This window comes from Caloenas nicobarica, chromosome 3, assembly GCF_036013445.1.
Source record: "Caloenas nicobarica isolate bCalNic1 chromosome 3, bCalNic1.hap1, whole genome shotgun sequence".
NCBI lineage: Eukaryota > Metazoa > Chordata > Aves > Columbiformes > Columbidae > Caloenas > Caloenas nicobarica.
The window spans coordinates 5,088,236-5,106,076 of NC_088247.1; the positions used below are offsets into that span (position 1 = coordinate 5,088,236).

At 40.5% G+C, this 17,841-nt stretch overlaps 1 protein-coding gene across 1 annotated transcript in view; it reads right to left on the reverse strand.

The window, feature by feature from the left end:
• TFAP2D (transcription factor AP-2 delta) overlaps window positions 1-17,841 on the reverse strand; it is a 46,490-nt gene that overhangs the window by 6,900 nt on the left and 21,749 nt on the right. Inside the window, exons 6-7 of the mRNA XM_065632538.1 lie at window positions 12,490-12,631; window positions 4,384-4,497 (exon numbers count right to left, since the gene is read on the reverse strand). Coding sequence (XP_065488610.1) covers window positions 4,384-4,497; window positions 12,490-12,631 — 256 coding nt within the window. The remainder of the gene's footprint in view (window positions 1-4,383; window positions 4,498-12,489; window positions 12,632-17,841) is intronic.

Sequence of the window (17,841 nt, forward strand, 5' to 3'; positions counted from 1 at the left end):
TAAGGCTTTGGGCTTGGCTCTTTGTTACAATTTAAAAAATATGTTGAGCTTCAAAACCCATTTCATTGCCCTCTTTTACCCTTCAGAAAGAAGGATGTTACTTTCTCGCTGTTCTCAAATTCTGAGCCTCTCGTTTTTTGCCTGTCACTTTTCATGTCACCTTGTCAGTGTGATGCCAGGCACTCACAGGAGGCTGACAGCTCCAGGCTCAGAGAGTAACTAGACAACAAAACTCCTGTCTCAAAGAGTTTCACAGGAAGGGTGTTTCATATCAGCTGGATGGCTAAGCAAAACACAGAATAATTTGTGAGGATGCTGATTGCTTTCATTATGTCTCTTTAGTATTCTGAGTCTATTTTTTTGGTCCGTTTTTATAAGATTTCTGCACTGAAAGAAACGTCACTTGCAAGAAAGTAGTTTTCCTTTTACAGTCTTTATCTTTTATATATAAGATAGATGATCTGGATGTGATTTTGCATCTTGATGAAATGTAACCATGAAGTTAAAGAATCAAATCCAACTTCTGTAATCGGTGGGTATTTGTCTTTCCCTATATGATGGATGACATTAGTAGGATACCGAAACTTTCCATACACTACAGATTTGTACAGACACAAGTGTCCCGAAGGCAGATGTAGAAGGTATGTCCATACCCAATTTTACAGGTAAAGAAAGTGAGACTAAGAGGCTGACTGATGAGGTCAGAGAGTCTGCATGTGTAAGCCAATAAACATAGACAGATCTCTTGAGTATAATCTCAACAAGAGCTTTTTGTGTCATGTTGCTTGGCTTCCCAGCACAGAATGTAGCTAATTTTTGGTAGGTTTTCTGGTCACTCTAGTTAAAAAAGACTTCTGCTAAAACTTAAAAAAAAAAAAAAATTAAAGCTGTTTTGATGCAAGGGCAGGTTATGAAGGTAAAGACAAGAAGACACATGTCAGTGTGACTTTCAGGTTCCAAACTAAATCTGTGGGAAGCTCAGATATAACAATGGAATAGAAAAGAGTAGATACACGCTCTCCCTATTCAAAAGAAAGGTAGGGTCTAAAATCAAGAAAAATATTAATTTAGTGTTTTGGATGTTTGATCCATCTGGAGGAATGTCCTAGATTCTGAAGGCCAGTTTGGTGCTTTATCAACAGACTTAAGTGTGGAATGAATAAAACAGGATTCTACATCCAAAACTCTAGCCTTGGTTTAGTGCATAAGCCACTACCTTAGATAACAACACTCATCGGTTTTCACTCTCAGTTTGCTCTTAAATTTTCCTCTACAAAAAGGAACAGCTTCAAGAGGAGGGATGGAAAGTGAACATACAGGTTCATCCATGCCACCAAAGATGCCATGGGACATTTAGAGTATCTGTAAGGCTGGTAGGAGATGCCTTTACAGTGATCTAGCATAGCCTGGCCTCATCTCCATTGTTCAAGCATTTTAACCTGCAAAGCAGTGGCCATATCTAAGCTCTCAGCTGCTCTTGTCTCTCCAAGCAGGCTTGTCTTCATCTGCTATAGGTCAGGATTGCCCTGGTTCACCATTTTCAGGCTTTCCTGAAGTTAATTATTCACAAAGCCTTATATATGTGTTTTGTTTACCTCAATTTTTTTACTTTCTCTAGCTTTTCCAACCTCCTTTTTTCTTCCCATCACCTTGATAGTTGAGAGCTGTATTTCAGTTTCACTGAGTATGAAACTAAGCTCTTTACCTGTTCTGAATCCCAAACCAACCAACTTACAATGCTAAAGAAAGATTTGTATAACCTTTCTGTCCTGAAAATATAAAGAAAGAGGAAATCTCAGCTTTACTGACATCAGGGGATTTGAAAATGGTTTATGTTTCAAGAGAAAGTAAAATCTCAGCTTTTCCTTCCTGCATACAGAGACGTATGCTCATGTACACAAAAGTCTTCCATGTTTCTGTGGGATTTTGGGAAGAAGAACATCTGAATTATAGGTAATAGAAGGCATTTTAAAATAAACTAAACTTTATCTAAACATTTTCTTTCTCCTTTTTTTTCCTTTTTTCTTTTTTTTTCCTTCTTTCTTGCTCTCTTGCTCTTCCTTTCCAGATACTCACTGCATTTTGAAAGCAAAGGTTGAGAGAAATAGGTTCCTCTCATTAAAGCTATAGAGACTTTTGGGTTCTTTTCTAGTACTGACTTTGCTCTCTACGGTAGTAGACTCATAAATGCATTTACACAGATCAACCTTTAGAGGACAACAAAGAGACATATCTGGACAAAAAAGTCTCAGCACATAGTAATGGAAATGGATTTTTCCAGGGTTTTCTTGTTTGCCTTGTGGCTTAGTGATGATTCTGTCTTCAGAAACTGAGGATAGGGTAGTTAAACTAGTGTTTTTCAGGCCAGACGGTACCCACAGGACAGGATTATTCCACTTACTCCTCTGCATTTTTCATGAAGGAAACAAAGACAGCTTGGGTAGCCCTACAACATATCACCTCTTCTTGAACTCACACTTACATATATACTTAGAAATCTGAGCTGCCCCAACACTTAGCCCATGAGGTCAGTGGCTTATGATCCAGCCCTAACAAGGTTGGATTTCTCTAAATCTTACTACATTATTTATAGCACAGGTAAGGCACCTAACAGGTCTGCAATAAGGGCTGGTGCTTCCCTAAATTCTCAAGCTACATATATATTAGTGATATACATAGATGTGCCACTGTGCCTAGGAATATTCTGGGACAGTGCTAGTTCGACCAGGCAACAAAACCCCAGGAATTCTACAAGAAAACAGCACAGGCAGTCAATACACACCTGTACCCTGGCATGACTTGTATTTACTAATATCAATATAACTTCTCTGCAGAAAGATAGTCCAAAATGTATTGAAAAGGGAGAAATCCTGAATAAAGCATACATAATCCTACCCTGGCTCAGGTAGTGCATAAGGGTTGCTGCAATGAATGTAAAGGTCTATAGAATTGTCTGTTCATAGTCAAACAATATTGAGAAATCATTCTTCATGCAGCATTGAGTATTCTGTATTCAGGTCAGATGGACATCTTGGAGAGCAGCTGCACAAACACAATTTTATCAGGGGTGTAGAAGAGCCTCTGTTTTTTGCGTATCTGGTAAAGTTGTGCAAAACTCAGCAGTTTTCAGTCTCACTGCAGCTCCTTTGAAGATTTCCCATTTTACGCTCTGTATAAACTTTGAGTTCAGAGTTTGAGCCAACCCAGCAGTTCTGATCCCTTCATGGGGACTATCCTGTGCTTCAGGTTGGACACATGTTTACAGATCTTGATGAATTGGCACTCAGTGGAAAAACTTCAGAGACAAGTGGGATATTGAAGATTTAAAACAGAGGAAATGGGAAATGCTGCTTCAATCTGACCTGTGCCAGTCTGTGAACTCTGGTCTTAATTATTAACATTGAGCAGGTAACAATGTGAGCAAGTGGAGGACATAACTCTACACTCAGTAGCTGTAGGATAATTTATTCCTAAAGAAAACTCCCTTTTACCCCAAGGTAGTGGAGGCTGGATTCCACTATAGGCTCTTCTAAAAGTCTTTCATTATCTTAGAATTTATTCTAATAATAGAGATTTATGTGATTTCTCTGAATTTTTCTGGTCATAAAAAATCCCTTTGACTTTCTGACATCATATGGCATAGACGTATATATATATATGAATAAAATACCGATACTTCATGTTGTGGTTTCTTTGCCTTGCACAAGTAAATTAAATATTGCTAGGGCATGAGTCCAGAAACTGAGTCAAAATGTATTAGCAATCTCTGGCTCTTTGGTCTGAGCCAGCTTGCATTTTCCCAGATCTTTCCAGGGTGTTGTTCACGAATGACTCCAGTGAGACTGTTCCAGTAGGTAGTCTGCTTTGAGGCAAGTCTACTTTGGAGGCCAAAGAATTAATAGGGTCATGGTAAGATGATGTCAAATGGTTTCAGTAGCATAGAGAAGGCTCTGGAACTATTTAGTTAATTGGTAAGGATGCAACCTAACTGTTCCTCCTTTTATTGCTGCTTCGATTATCTATGTTGTTATTTTGGCTCTAAACTTAAGTTTCTACATTTCTGGACCATTCATTTTGTCTGTTGGTTGGCTTGTGATTTCGCTCACATCTAGTGCAAGGCAACTGTCTGGCCAGATGGGGAGATTTGACCAGCAGATGTAGAAAATGACTTATTCAAAAGCAGACTGTGGTCCCAGAAGCAGGGTGAATGCAACTAGCCTGAACTACATTTCTGGACAAACATGCTTTCAACAGGAATAGGTAACAGAAGGATTATGGACATTATAGTCTTCTAGGTAAGGGAACAAACATCATTATAAAATCATATGCAGTCTTCATCAAAATCATGGATTTTAGTTAATCGTTTATCTTTCAGAATCATACCTGAAATGTGTTAAATGTCTCTGGATGTCGAGGTCTAATATTGGAGTCGGTCTGGAAGATCCAAGGGGTGATCTGTCTTGACTTAGAAGGTCTTGGAATTCTTTACATATTTGTCTAAAAGGAAAGTGGAAATCCTTAAATAAGACAAGTGTATTTCTTTCCATAAAGGTGATTCTCATAACACTGTCACCTTATCCTGAGTCATCTCATTCATAACAGAAGTGTTTGGCAGAGGCATTGTTAAAGAAATTAAAGGCAAACTAGTCCTCCTCTTGCCTCCCCACCCCAAAATTCTTAGAGCCAGCAACATACAGAATCTCTTGAAGATTAGTTCCCCTCTGAAACCATTTTAGCACTGACATATTAAAAAGTGATTTTTCTCCTGAATTGTACCCAGTTTGTCAGTGTTAAGTCTGTCTTAGCTCACCTACATTACAAGAAAGGTTTGTGGTTAAAGAAAATGATGAAATAGCATTAAACATGTCTGAAGACTGTGTAAATACACCACTACTTGTATATTTGCTTGTGTGCCCTGGTTTATCTGCGTGTGGTCCTGGTCATTCTGGCCTTGCCTGCTTGACTTCCAACTCTTTAGACAAATGGAGCACTAGGAGTTGTAAAGCAATATGCCTGCCTCTACTCTCCTAGTTTCCATTTTTGTCCATAGTCTGCTTCCTTGTAGACTCTGGAGTGGAAGAATTGACGAATCTTCAACTGAGACCTCTCCCACAAGTCTGCCCAGAGTGAGAATTCAGTCCAGCAGCAGCAGCTTAAATTTCTTATTGAAACATTCATCAAATCGTTTTACAGTTCTACCATGCATCAGGCAGCCTAAAGTAGACATCTATAGCAGCCCAGAGGACCTGTATCCTAACAGCTCTTCTTTCTCTCCAGTGACTGTAGGAGGAGCTCATTGGCTCACTTAGCTGTCAGGGTCTACACAACAGACAGGCAAGTGAGGCAAAACCCATCATCTCCACTTTTTCTCAAGGACAATTTCCTGGGCAACACACAGTTTCAGTAGGTAGAATCTGGGACCTGAGTTCAGCACTTTGGAATGGGAACTCAAGGTCTGTTTCTGTTTTGCCTGGTCTCCCACCAGCATAATAGCACAATGTTTTTGGAAAGGATGGATGAACTTGCTGTTTTCCCTCTCTCTCTGCTTCTCAGGATGCCTCAGCACCTGGGGGTTAAAAATATCCCCTGGGATACCTCTGTATAGGACCTAGGACTAGGAGACACCTGAAAACAAGGCCTTTTCATTGTTGCGATATTGTTGTATTGGGCCATTTTGCAAATTAGTCTAGGAATATTCTACGAATGTACTTTTTAAAAAATGAACCAAAGCAGCTCCATCTAGGGCATGGCCTCAGAAAAGTACTATCTGAACCACAGATAGATAAAGATATCACTTATTTTCAACTGCTTTATGATACAGTTAATTACAGTTAATTAAAAAAGGAGAGAGGTCTGGATCATACTGTCAGGACTTCTCCAAATGAGCATACCATTCTCCATTGACTTTGGCCAGAATTATGACAATTCAGTCTTTTTTTTAAAGCATCTTGCTCTGGAGTGCCCAGGCAACAAGCTACTCTGTCAAAGGAGGTGAGTGCAGAGAAAGATAACAGGAGACTGGCTTTTCCTACTGTTTATTGCTTTCTTATCTTTTCAACTCTTAACCAAAGCTTTCTTCACTCCCATCCTGCCCTTGCTGCCATTTGTGTTCAGTGCTACATATGGGCTACACAGACCAATCATCTCTTCTTCCATGATAATTGTCAGATAAGGCTCTGATCCTTCGTTGTCTAGACCAGGGGTGTCAAACATATTCACCGGGGGCCATGTTCTCATACCTCCATGTAAATTGTCACCATCTGATAAGATTCGTGTAGTCATGCTTTTCTAGCTTTCTAAACAGCGTGGCTTCCTGAGAATGAACCCTGGTGTGGGCTGTTTCCCAGAACATCCTCAGAAGACGTTTGGGAGATTTCAAGGAGCCATTCTAACACTTTAATAATATGGACAATTGCAATCTGATGACTCAGTGTGTGCATGGTTTACTTTGTTAACATAGATAGAATCACTGTGCCTGGGCCCAGTTTCTAACACTAAAGAGCATCTCTGTGGTCCATGATTTCTGTTAGAAGACTCTTTGCACACCTGGTCCTAGATAACGTTCAAGTTCTTCTTTATCACCTTGTAACTGCTGTCCTTTTGGATAGGGGCATAATGAAAACAAATGGATAAACTCATCATCTTAGTCTTTAGAAGGTCCTCCATTGCCCAGTTACATGCAAAGAAACTACACTAACCTGTTTTTACCCTTCATCATATCACTGTTCTGCAAGTTTTGGACATAAACTTTGGATACTGCAGCTCCCTCCTGACTAACAGGAGAGGAGATGCAGATTTCCTGCTGTGCTGCTGGACTTCATCCAGGCCTGATTTCTGTAAACGCTTATGATCTGTATGGACCTAGACACCGATTGCTTCAGAAGACAGCATCATCTTAGCCTTTCAGGCAAAGAGAAGTATTCAGCAAAAATGTATGTAAATGCAGCATACAGTTTTAATGAATCAGGTCCTTAGAGGAAAAACAGTTCCTTTCAACAACTGAACACAGTCAGTCATTTTGGCTTCTAAACAATCTGCTATCCCCAGTTGGCCCTGTCAGCACTGCTCTTTTCTCCTTCTTCCAACCTTTACTTTCTACCTGTTGAAAAAGTTCATCTTAAAAGTTCTTGTATTTTGACAAAGGAAACTGTCAGAACCAAGTGTGCAATTAAGTTTCCTTCTATCTTCACATGTCAGAAGTCTTTACTGAGTGTTGGCAGATTGAAAGAAAAGAAAAAAACTTTTTTATTATACATGAAAACCTGTAAAAGGCAGTAACCTACTTTTTCCGAGGGGATTTCTAGGCAAAGTGGTGTCTCAGAGCCTCTACTACCTAGGAAACATCACCTGGGGTAGTGACAGGGAGAGGGGCTGACAGATATTTGCTGACTTGGACTGTGACTTTGAAAAAGGAAAGAAAGGTGATTATGTTATCTTAGGGACCACAGATTCATAAAAAAAGAAAAAAAGTCCTGACCACTTGCAAGGGAGGTACCTAATGATTTAGGATAGATGGTCAGATGTTCCAGCAGATGATCAGGTAAAGATAAAAAATTCTGTACTGGATCAGAGCAAGAGTCCCTCTCGTCTATGATCCTATTGCTAGCAGTGGCCAAAGCAAATGCCCTGTGGTGAGCACAAGAGTGGGGCAAATATGTGCCCATGAGTCTGATCCATTCCAAATGTGGCAGAGTTGCCAGGCATCCAAAGATCAGAGAGGTGTTCAGCAGGTCCTGTGCATCAAATCTTACAGCTACTTTTCAGAAATCTAGCAAATTGAGCACACAGTGTAATTAGCCAGGTGTTGATTACTCTGTACTGGCTGTAAGTAACCCCACAATAAAATTGATACTCACACTATTCTGTTTTCTTCTGTGTAAATGTGTGTGTATCTTTCCCTCTGTCTCATTTGGAAGACCTTGTGCTGTAATAGTCTGTGGTGGTTCCTGTAGGAGAGTGTGCCTCTCTTTCAAGTGGAATTATTGACGTGGCCTTCAGCACGTCTGCATCTGCAATCTGGTGTAAAACAGGGTCTCCCACACCTCTGCAAGGTGAACTAACCATGCTTAAAGACCCTCCAAAACCAGGTCTCAGCTCTTTTTTCCTTTTATTATTGTTTTTTTTAATTTATTTTTTATTTGTGTGTGCATTGCATAGTCATGTCCTGAATCTGTCCTAAAGAGTTTAGCATTAACAAGACAGTATCAGCACCCTTTGGCCAGAATTATGACAATTCAGTCTTTTTTTTGAAGCATCTTGCTCTGGAGTGCCCAGGCAACAAGCTACTCTGTCAAAAGAGGTGAGTGCAGAGAAAGATAATAATAGGAGACTGGCTTTTCCTGCTGTTTATTGCTTTCTTATCCTTTCAACTCTTAACCAAAGCTTGCTTGAACTCCCATCCTGCCCTTGCTGCCACTTGTGTTCAGTGCTACATACGGGCTACACAGACCAGTCATCTCTTCTTCCGTGATAATTGTCAGGTAACGCTCTGATTCTTCGTTGTCTAGACCAGGGGTGCCAAACTCATTTTCACTGGGGGCCACATCAGCCTCACGGTTGCCTTCAGAGGGCCAAATGTAATTTTAGGACTGTGTAATTGTAGAAGTAATAGGTGAAAATGAGTTTGACACCCCTAGTCTAGACCATCAAATTGTTAGAATAAACCACAGCACCATCTTGTTGCATTGACTAATACTGTCCTAGGCAGGTCCTGTGTTAGCAAATGTGAGAGACCATTTCCAAGAGGCAGTTTTGGAAGATCAGGTAGTTTAACACAGTATGTTATATTCCTTGATAGAAAATCGTCCTGATTTCAGTCACTGTATTACTTTTAACATAGCCTCAGACCAGGTAGGGCTGAGCAGGGCAATGAAGAGAGTGTTACCTCAAGCTTAATGACCTCCATGTGTTAAAGAAGGCTATTGGCATCTAAAGCAGTCTTCACTAGCCCATGGACCACAGTTCTGTGCATGGCAGATGAATTGCTTCCACTCAGGGTGGGTGGATTACTTGATTATAAGGTATAGATGTCCCTGATAACACTGTAAGCTTCTACTGGACACCAAACACTTCTGAATTGTAGACATTAAAGGCTCTATTTAGTTACCCACACATAGATATGTGGTACTCAAGACATCCATAATAACTGTCAGATACAACCCAGTGAAAAAAAGAGACCTGTTTGCTTCTGGAGCAGCAGCTGGTAACCAAGCTGGATAACCCAGTTCATCTCAAATGTCAGTAAATGCGTATGTTTGAGCAACTGAATCAAGCCACTGAAGCTGGATGTCTGAATACAGAGTGGAGCTTCATCTATATATTAGGAATTGTGGAATTGTTAATTTTGTTCTTTCCCCTTATTTTTCCTCAAGAGCCCACATATGGAAGATCTCATCAGTTCTACCAAAAGCACACCTCTGTGGGCTTCTGGCTGTGTCCCAGGGTGTACAGTGACAACACGCATAGACAGTGGCACTCCATTTCTTTCCATAGGCAAAGCTTGCAATGAGTGATTTTACCACTCTGGAATTTCAGTGTCATTTTTAGTGACAGCATAACATTCTACCTCTTTTTCTTGTGTCTGAACTCACAAGGGCACAAGGCCAGACAGTTGTGAAATTACTGAAATTACAAATCTAGAGCTTATATATGCCTACTGAATAACTGAAACTCTTGATAAATGACTAGAGTACCTACTATCAGATACATGGAAGCAGGGCTGGGAAATACCATGCTAATATTAGGATGTCATGGACCAGTGTGTCCTGTAGTATCTGGACAGGACTGGTTTGTGACTCACTGTTCTCCTTCCAGGCAGAGGAGGGCAGTAACAGCACACACATTGACCTGTCTGTCCCTGCTACAAGTATCCTGACTGCAATAGGATATGGCCTATCCTTGTATTATCGACAGACGGCTCTGACCAATTTACTGCTGCTTTTTACTGATGGAAGAGGAGAAAAAGTAATTTTGTTCCTTACAAGTGCATGATAACAGTCTACAAGCCCAAAGTTTGTGGGGGTTAGAAGTAATGCATGCTCACGACTCTCCGCTTTGGTAGTAAGGGAGGGTGAGAAAGTAGGCATGAAGTGGTGAGGAAGAGTAGTGAGACCTTTACGTGTCTCTCAGCTGGATAGCCTTTGGACTTCACAGTTACCCACTGATTGTTACAACTGTCATGTACTGATAAGGATAATGGCTGAAACATTGTGGCAAAACCAGTTCATCCAGCCACAGGAGATGATACATTCAGTATAGGGTGAACTGCGATTTACATATCAAAGACAAGCAAACAAGCCACAGACCAGGCCTACAGATACAGGAGGTGGGGGATGTGCCGAAGGGCACATAGTTCCACCTTCTGATGTGCCCAGCATGGCACAAAGGGGAAAAGCTGAGACCCTTCAACATGTCCTGAGACTTGTCGAGACTTGTCGATCTTTCAGAATCACCCCTTCCCCCCAGACTTTCCTGTCATTCACAATAACACCTCCACAAAAGACCAGAAGTTATGCCAGCAGGCAGCCCAGAGGGCTATAAAGGCCCACCTTGTACAAGCCCTGGTGGCGCCCACTCACCATCCTGAGGAGCACTCTGCCCACCAGTCTCACCACATGAACTGAACAAGACACCAGAGGACGCCGCACATCACTGGACCCGAGACTGCGAACTCCATCACACATAAAGCAGAGCCATAAGGATGGTGAAATCTTTCTCTCTCTATTCTTCCCCATACTTCTACCCTTTTGCTTTCCTTCTTATATGTAACATAGTAACATAAGATTTACAGCCCTGCATATGCTGCAAACTTTTAATGTTTGCCAATCGAATCTACAATAATGTAAATCCTTCTGCCACTGAATCATATACCATTTGGGCCAAGCTGCCAAATAAAAGCCTTTTGTTTGTGGACCTTAAGTACTGTGTGTACTGTTTTCCAACCAAAGGAGACGCACAAACCTGAGTCATTTCTCCCCTCCACTCATACCTGAGGGTGGGACGTGACATACAACCCATGGTGATCTCTCCTTAGAGCCAGGAAAGAAGGAGGAAGATTTGTATCATTATGGTTGAGTAACATTTTAGAAATAGGGCAAATTAGAATCTTACCTCTTGCCCAGCAGTACATTCCACTCATACTTAGTTAGAGGAGCAGATTATTAGTGGTCTATACAACCATGGGGAGACACAACTTGCAGAGATGAGCTGCTTCTTGCCAGCTGGTTTATTCTTATGTCTCTGAAACCCCTTGGGCCCTTAAAACAATGTGGATGTAGGTAAGATCATATCCCACTTATATTATTCCTTTTAATCTACAAGAGACTTAGGACAATGATGCGTGAGGTCTCTCATCACCTTCACAACCAGCAAATGTCCCCTGAGCCACATGGTGCTTTGCTTATCACCCCAAGGAAGGATCACAGGCTAGATTCATGGGAGTCACAAGCTTGAGATGTTACAATGCATGTTGTCTCTGGGTCATCTTCAGGAGGAAGAGCTCTGGATACAAGAGGGACACCAAGACCAGCAATCCTGTTCCCCCAAAACAGACAAAGCAGGAGGACACTGGGAAAGAAAGGACAATCCTGTTGCTGATCTGCCTTTTCCCCTACTGCAGGGTGATTCCTCTCTGTTTGTTATATCCTGGCCTGGAGGATTTCTAAACATTTCCTGCACTGGGATGGTGGTTTGAGAGCTTAGGTTTTTGGCCTCATCTCTGCTGAATTCTCCTTGTGTAACACTGCAGTAAGTGCAGAGAGAGTATGAATATGTTCAAGGTTGCTCCATGCAGGCATACCACACACCTAGTGTAGGTCTATTTTGCTACATGAAGATTATTTTTTCCTGTTTCCCATGGCTCATGAAGGCTAATTCCTCCCTCATCAAGGCTAATTAACCTAGATGAAACATTATCCTAACATGATGTTACTGCTCCAGGGAGGTGAGTGGCTTCTTTAGAGCAAAGTCAGATGTTTCTGTGTGTCTTTAATGGCTTTAGCAAAGTTCCCCTGTACATTGCTCCAGTGTCTTTGACGTCAGGTGAACTCCTGCAATTTGTATCCAGAGAGCATCTGTCCCTCTGCAAGCCAGCTCTCTCTCAGCAGACTAACAATAAGTATCTCATGGTAATTAGTACTTCAATATAAGTTTAAATCTCCTGCTCACATGCAAGCAAGAGACAAAGCCAGTCTCTGTCCTGTAGATATTACCAATGTCTCTTCTTCTCATCCAAACCATCTGAGATGATGTATGTGCCTCCTAAACCTCAACCAATGACACCACAGCCACTGAAACCTCACTGCAGTAAATAAAGTTCCTCTTACAGCATCTTTAAAGAGGATTGCTCTTGCTTGCTGTCAGTGAGCACTGTTGTGATAGCAGTCACGGCAATCCCAGCTCCATACTCCCACTCCTCCCTCCTCCATTCCCCAGATCCAAAATGGAGACGTGACAGACAGATTTCTTTTTCCGTTTCCCCTCTCTTCTTACTTTGTCGCTAGGATCATCTTTTTCCTCGCTGTCTGCTCTTTCTGTTCCATGTGCTGTCTGGCGATGTGCTCTCCTACCGCCTTGGCAGGGAACTCTGTTTCACAGGTGTAGCCAAAATCTCTGGCCAAATGTAATGCTTCCCCTGTGGGCAAACAAAATGGGTCAGTTAGTTTTTAGGGTTATTATTACTACTACTGTTATGATTATGCTTACAGAATTTCTTCCACTCTTAAAAAAGTAGTAATACAATAACAAATCACTTTTGTAGACACTCATTCCCAATCTCAGCTATGGATTTCAGCCCATTTAGCCCAATCATGCTTAGCCATCACATGATGCCAGCCAGAAGACAAGGAGGCTACTCCTCTCATCACAAAATATTAGTCAAGACACTTGGGTTTAGGTCCCTTCCCTTCCACCGGTGAGTACTGGGCAACTGCTCAGGTTTTGTAAGCCCAGTTCATCATTGATATTTAAGGCAGGGAAATGAGAGGAAAGTAAGAATATATCACTCTGAAGATCTGAGATCCAGCCTTTGGTGTTTCACTTCTCTATCTCTAAAAGAAGAATATCCTACCCCAGGAGAGAATTGTGGTGATAACACACTTCAGCATATTTGCTTAGGGGTTAAGCCAGTAGGCACAATACAAGTGCCCCACACTGATGAGTGGACCCCAAAGTAGAGTACAAGAAACAATCCTGTTTCCAAAAAGATTTCAATCAAAATTGACCAGACAAAATAAAAAGGGATGACAATGAAGATCACAGTTGCTGTTTTATAAGTGGGGAAATCAAGGCAAAGGGAATACATGGCTTGACTAGGCTTTATGAGGAGTCTATGACAGAGGCAAGCACTGAGTAACTCTCTACCTCACTACAGAGACTGGACACCATAACCCAACTCCATGATGGGTGCCAAATACCTCTGGAAGAACCTGTCCCTCTCTGCTAGTTTAGAGAACCCAGGAATTTATTTTAAGGTTTACAGAACATTCTGGCCTGTGTACTGTGACTCTGACAACCTTGGTGTGTGATTTCTCTGATCAAACACAGCTGTCTGGAATGTGAACATCTGTGCCTAAGTTAGTTTTTCCCTGGTGGGAAATAGGCATTTCCAGATGACACTTACTTTCATCTCATCATAGAGGGTAGAAATAGGTCAGTTACCAGAAGTGTATGTTGAAGCACATCTGCATGAGTAAGAGATGTGCTCCAGAATAGTTTTGGGGTTAAGGTGTTCTTTTTTATCTTTTTTCTTTTTCTTTTTCTTTTTCTTTTTTTTTTCTTTTTCTTTTTCTTTTTCTTTTTCTTTTTCTCTTTCTCTTCCTCTTTCTTTTTCTTTCTTTTTCTTTCTTTTTTTCTTTTCTTTTTTTCAGAGTTGTGTATTTGATTGCCATCATGAGAGGTGGCATTGGATCCTGGCTGTTTGAAGAGCAGAATGATGCTCCAGGTGAACAAGAGGGATACAGGACCTGTACTGCTTCCCTTTGAGAACATATGCAAAAGGAATTCCTCTGATTAAATGTTAGTATTGACATCTGACCTAATACTTTCAAGTCAGTGGAGAAAAGCTAGAATTTGGAGCATGTATTGTGTCATACTAAAGCAGAAGGCAAAAGTGGATCAGAGAAATTACAGAAAAGTCAAGGTTAGAAGGAACTCAGGACATCACATTCTGTTGAAAGCATGGCCTTAGAGTAGGTTATTAATGGACTTTTCAAGCCTAGTTTTGAACATTTCCAACCATGGAGATTCTACAACTTCTATGAGCTACCTAATTAAATGTTCAACTCTTAATTTAATTCAATTGTTAATCACCCAGAAGTGACTGCTGACTACAATGAGACATGAGAGGACAGATAAAACTACAATAGATATGGTGAGATGAATCCCAGCCCCAGCAAGGCTGAGTATGCTCTGCACAGGCCTGGCCAAACCCAGAGAGATGGAAACTTCCAGTGGTCCTGTGGCAGAAGGACCCATGTGCACTGACCTCTATTCTATGCACTGTCTCCCAATCTATCATTGGAGTTTTAACCAGAAAAATACCTGTTGTTTCCACAAGCAAATACTTTGTTGTGTGTTTATCTGACCCAACTGAATTCAGGTACTAGTAAAATACATGCACTGCTCCCAGGGAATTAGTTTGCTGACACCAGTCAACAACAATCTTCACTGCTGTAACTGATTTTATATGCAGAAAATGAAGATTATGCTAAAAATCATCTGTATTATTTGGATTTTTTAAACATGATTTCGAGTATGTCTAAAAAGAATAAGAAATTAACAAGTAACCATTATCTCTGAGTTGAAAGGAGAAATGGCTTCCACATAGTTTGCAGCTTCTGGTAAAGTAAAATAACTTTCACAGAAATTAAAATGGATTTTAGTTTTATGTTGACAGTGGGTCAGAATGAACAGACATACAGCTGACTGCCAGTTTTGTATTAAAAGCATCTATCCCAGACTTCTTCATGGATGAGAAAGGGTACAAATTTAAGTCATAGCTTCTAAATTTCTGTAGGGGTGCTTCAAAATTTCTATTTCAGCTATACTTTTACTCTTCCTTAAATAAAGACTTAAAAGGTAAGTCAATTGCAGAAGAGCACCATGCTTTGTTTTTAACAAAAGTCCATTAAAACATCTGATATGTTTGTTTTCATGCCAGCATGGAAAGAAGATAAAAGTCAAACCCTTTGAAGCTGACGTCAGGTAGAGTTACCATTCTCCAGACAGTTCTGTCCTGGTCCCAGTCAGACCCAAGTATCAACACAAGGAATGCAGTCAGCAAATAGTTTAAGCATTTAGCCATTAGAAAAGTCTTGGTTTCTTCAAGACAGCAAAACTTTATGTGATGAAATGTAGGCATTTATTTAGCATGGTCAACAACAAACTGATTGAAATTTATATGTTTTCACTTAATGTCACAAAAAAAAAAGGGAATGAAAATATGCATAGTCCCTCAAACTTGTCTTTACAAAGATGGTGTATATAGTTTACTAGAGCTGAGAAAATTATACTAAACTGTTTTGATAATCCAAGAAAATTATACAAATGTATAAAACTTGTCCATTTTACCTGGAGCTGGGATTGTGATTGTGATTGAATACTGATGGTATATGAAGAGATAAAATCACAAGCAAAAAGATACAAAATGACTTATCTGCTTGTGCATATAGATAGGTAAAAATGTAGATACAAATGTATCTATTGTGTGTTGTGATATAATAAATTAAAAATGTTTTAAATATATTTTTCATTTTTTTTTTCTGGAAATGGAAAGCTGATGTATACTGTGAATGCATATTAGAATTACATATTTATTCATATAAACATGTACTTCCATATGATATAAGGAGTAGGCATTCTAAATTACGTCAAATTCTAAATAAAAATACAAATCTGGATGGGAAAACACTCTGCAGAACATGGTTTCTCATATCTCATTGTTGAGGAAAGATATCATTTTGAACCTGGACCAAATCATGATTTGGTATTTAGAAGTGAGTTGTGATATACTTCTATACGTGTTATTTTATGTTAACCTCAGTGAGTAGATGTCCCTTGTATTACTGTACAGTAGGAAATAAGTCTGCAAGGTGGGGGAATGTAGTTTGTACAAAATGTCTTTAATATGTTCTTTGTTTTTTACATCACAATTTGGACAAACTTTTATTCTAGGGGATAACGTGGAAGTGTTGGAAATGTCAATGAAGTGACTCCTTTCCTTCTGCCTAGTTATCATTTATGTCAGGGAGGAGTCATACTGAAGATAAAAAACCCTAAGATCCCTGACTTCTATAACCAGTGGTCTTGTTTCAATCTAAAATCAAATTTTCCTCCTACAGAGGCAAAGAATGGGCGTCACTGATTGTCTTCTTCAATCCAGCACATGACTTTACAGCTATAGGCAGTGCTGTCTTTCCTATATAATTTAACAATTGACTATAGAGCTTTGCATGATGGAAAAGGACAGTTGCTGAAGCTGAATTAGCAGAGACAGCTCTGGAAATCCTCAGTGAGAGACCAGCCCGTTTTACCTTGACAGGCTTCTGTGGGCAGGTGCAAGGAGCAGTGTGGGTGTCTCCTGGGTCTAGCAAGAGTGAGAGATGCTCCTACGCGGAGTGAAGGCAGAAGCTGTGTCCCAGGAGAGGGACACTCGGCCATCTGAACCTCCCACTCTCTCCCTGGCTTCACCTCCTCAGGATGCTTTACCCAGCCAAAGTGCTACACAGGGGGAGGAGGGACAGACAGGAGGTGGAAGGAAAGTTTTGGGTTTTGTTTTTTTTTTTTCTATTTGTAGGGTGAGAAGGGAGGAGGAACAAGTGGGAGGATATTTAAACAAAGGCTGGTGGGGGAGAAGTGTGACAGTTGATAGCAGGGTGAAAAAAGTAACCACCGACCTATTTTTCTCAATAATTTTGGTCCCTAAGCAACAAATTATGTTGATTTTATATCTGGTAAATTTAGTGTCTTAGTTAGGTTTGACAGGAAAACAAATTATAGATTTTCTATCTCTCCTCACATCCTTTCTTGCTCCTACTGGGGAGGCTTTTGCCTCTTTTGAGCCAGCAGTAAAGGTTAGCCTTGGCAATTCTGGTGTTTAATGGAGGAGCCTTTATTGTATTAGCTAAGACACAGGAATTTTCCTTTTAGAGCTGCTAAGAAAAATGACCTTTCCCTTCATCGAAACTAGGCACTAGAGGGCATCCCTCACCTACAGGTTGCACAAAGCTGCGTCCCATGCTGCTGTGGAGAGTCTTGCAATGCTGAGTTCATTCTCCCAGTCTGTCTTTCCACCCCTTGCGCTGATTTATGTGATGACAACGCAAAGATCAGAACTGATCTGTCAGACAATTCCTACTCTGGGGCCCAGAAGTCCCTACCAAAGACACTAAAGATGCATCTCAACCAAAACAAGAAAAACAGTAAACAGTCAGCAGCCATGTTGAACCCCAAAATAAGTAAGTTTGCAGAAAAAAAGAGGCCACAGAATAATTTTCATAAAGTCTGTAGTAATAATAAACTTTGAACCATCTAAAGTAATCAAGAGTGACACAATCCTAGGTCCTTATGAGAAGTCCACACAGTGCACCTGATGTTTAGGAATTTAATAAGACTAACAAATCATGATGTCAATTTGTGTATTGACATCACACAGAAAAAAGCCAATATTGTTTTCTTCATGTTTTCTCCTCTAAAACCTGGAATAACCCCATGTCTTTCCATTTCTGCCTCTTCCAGTAGCAGGAGCCATTAAGGGATGAGCTTCCTTGCAGAAACCATGCTACAAATTAGTATCCCTTGGAAGTAATATCTGCACATACAAAGAGAGGAGAGCTTATACCACAA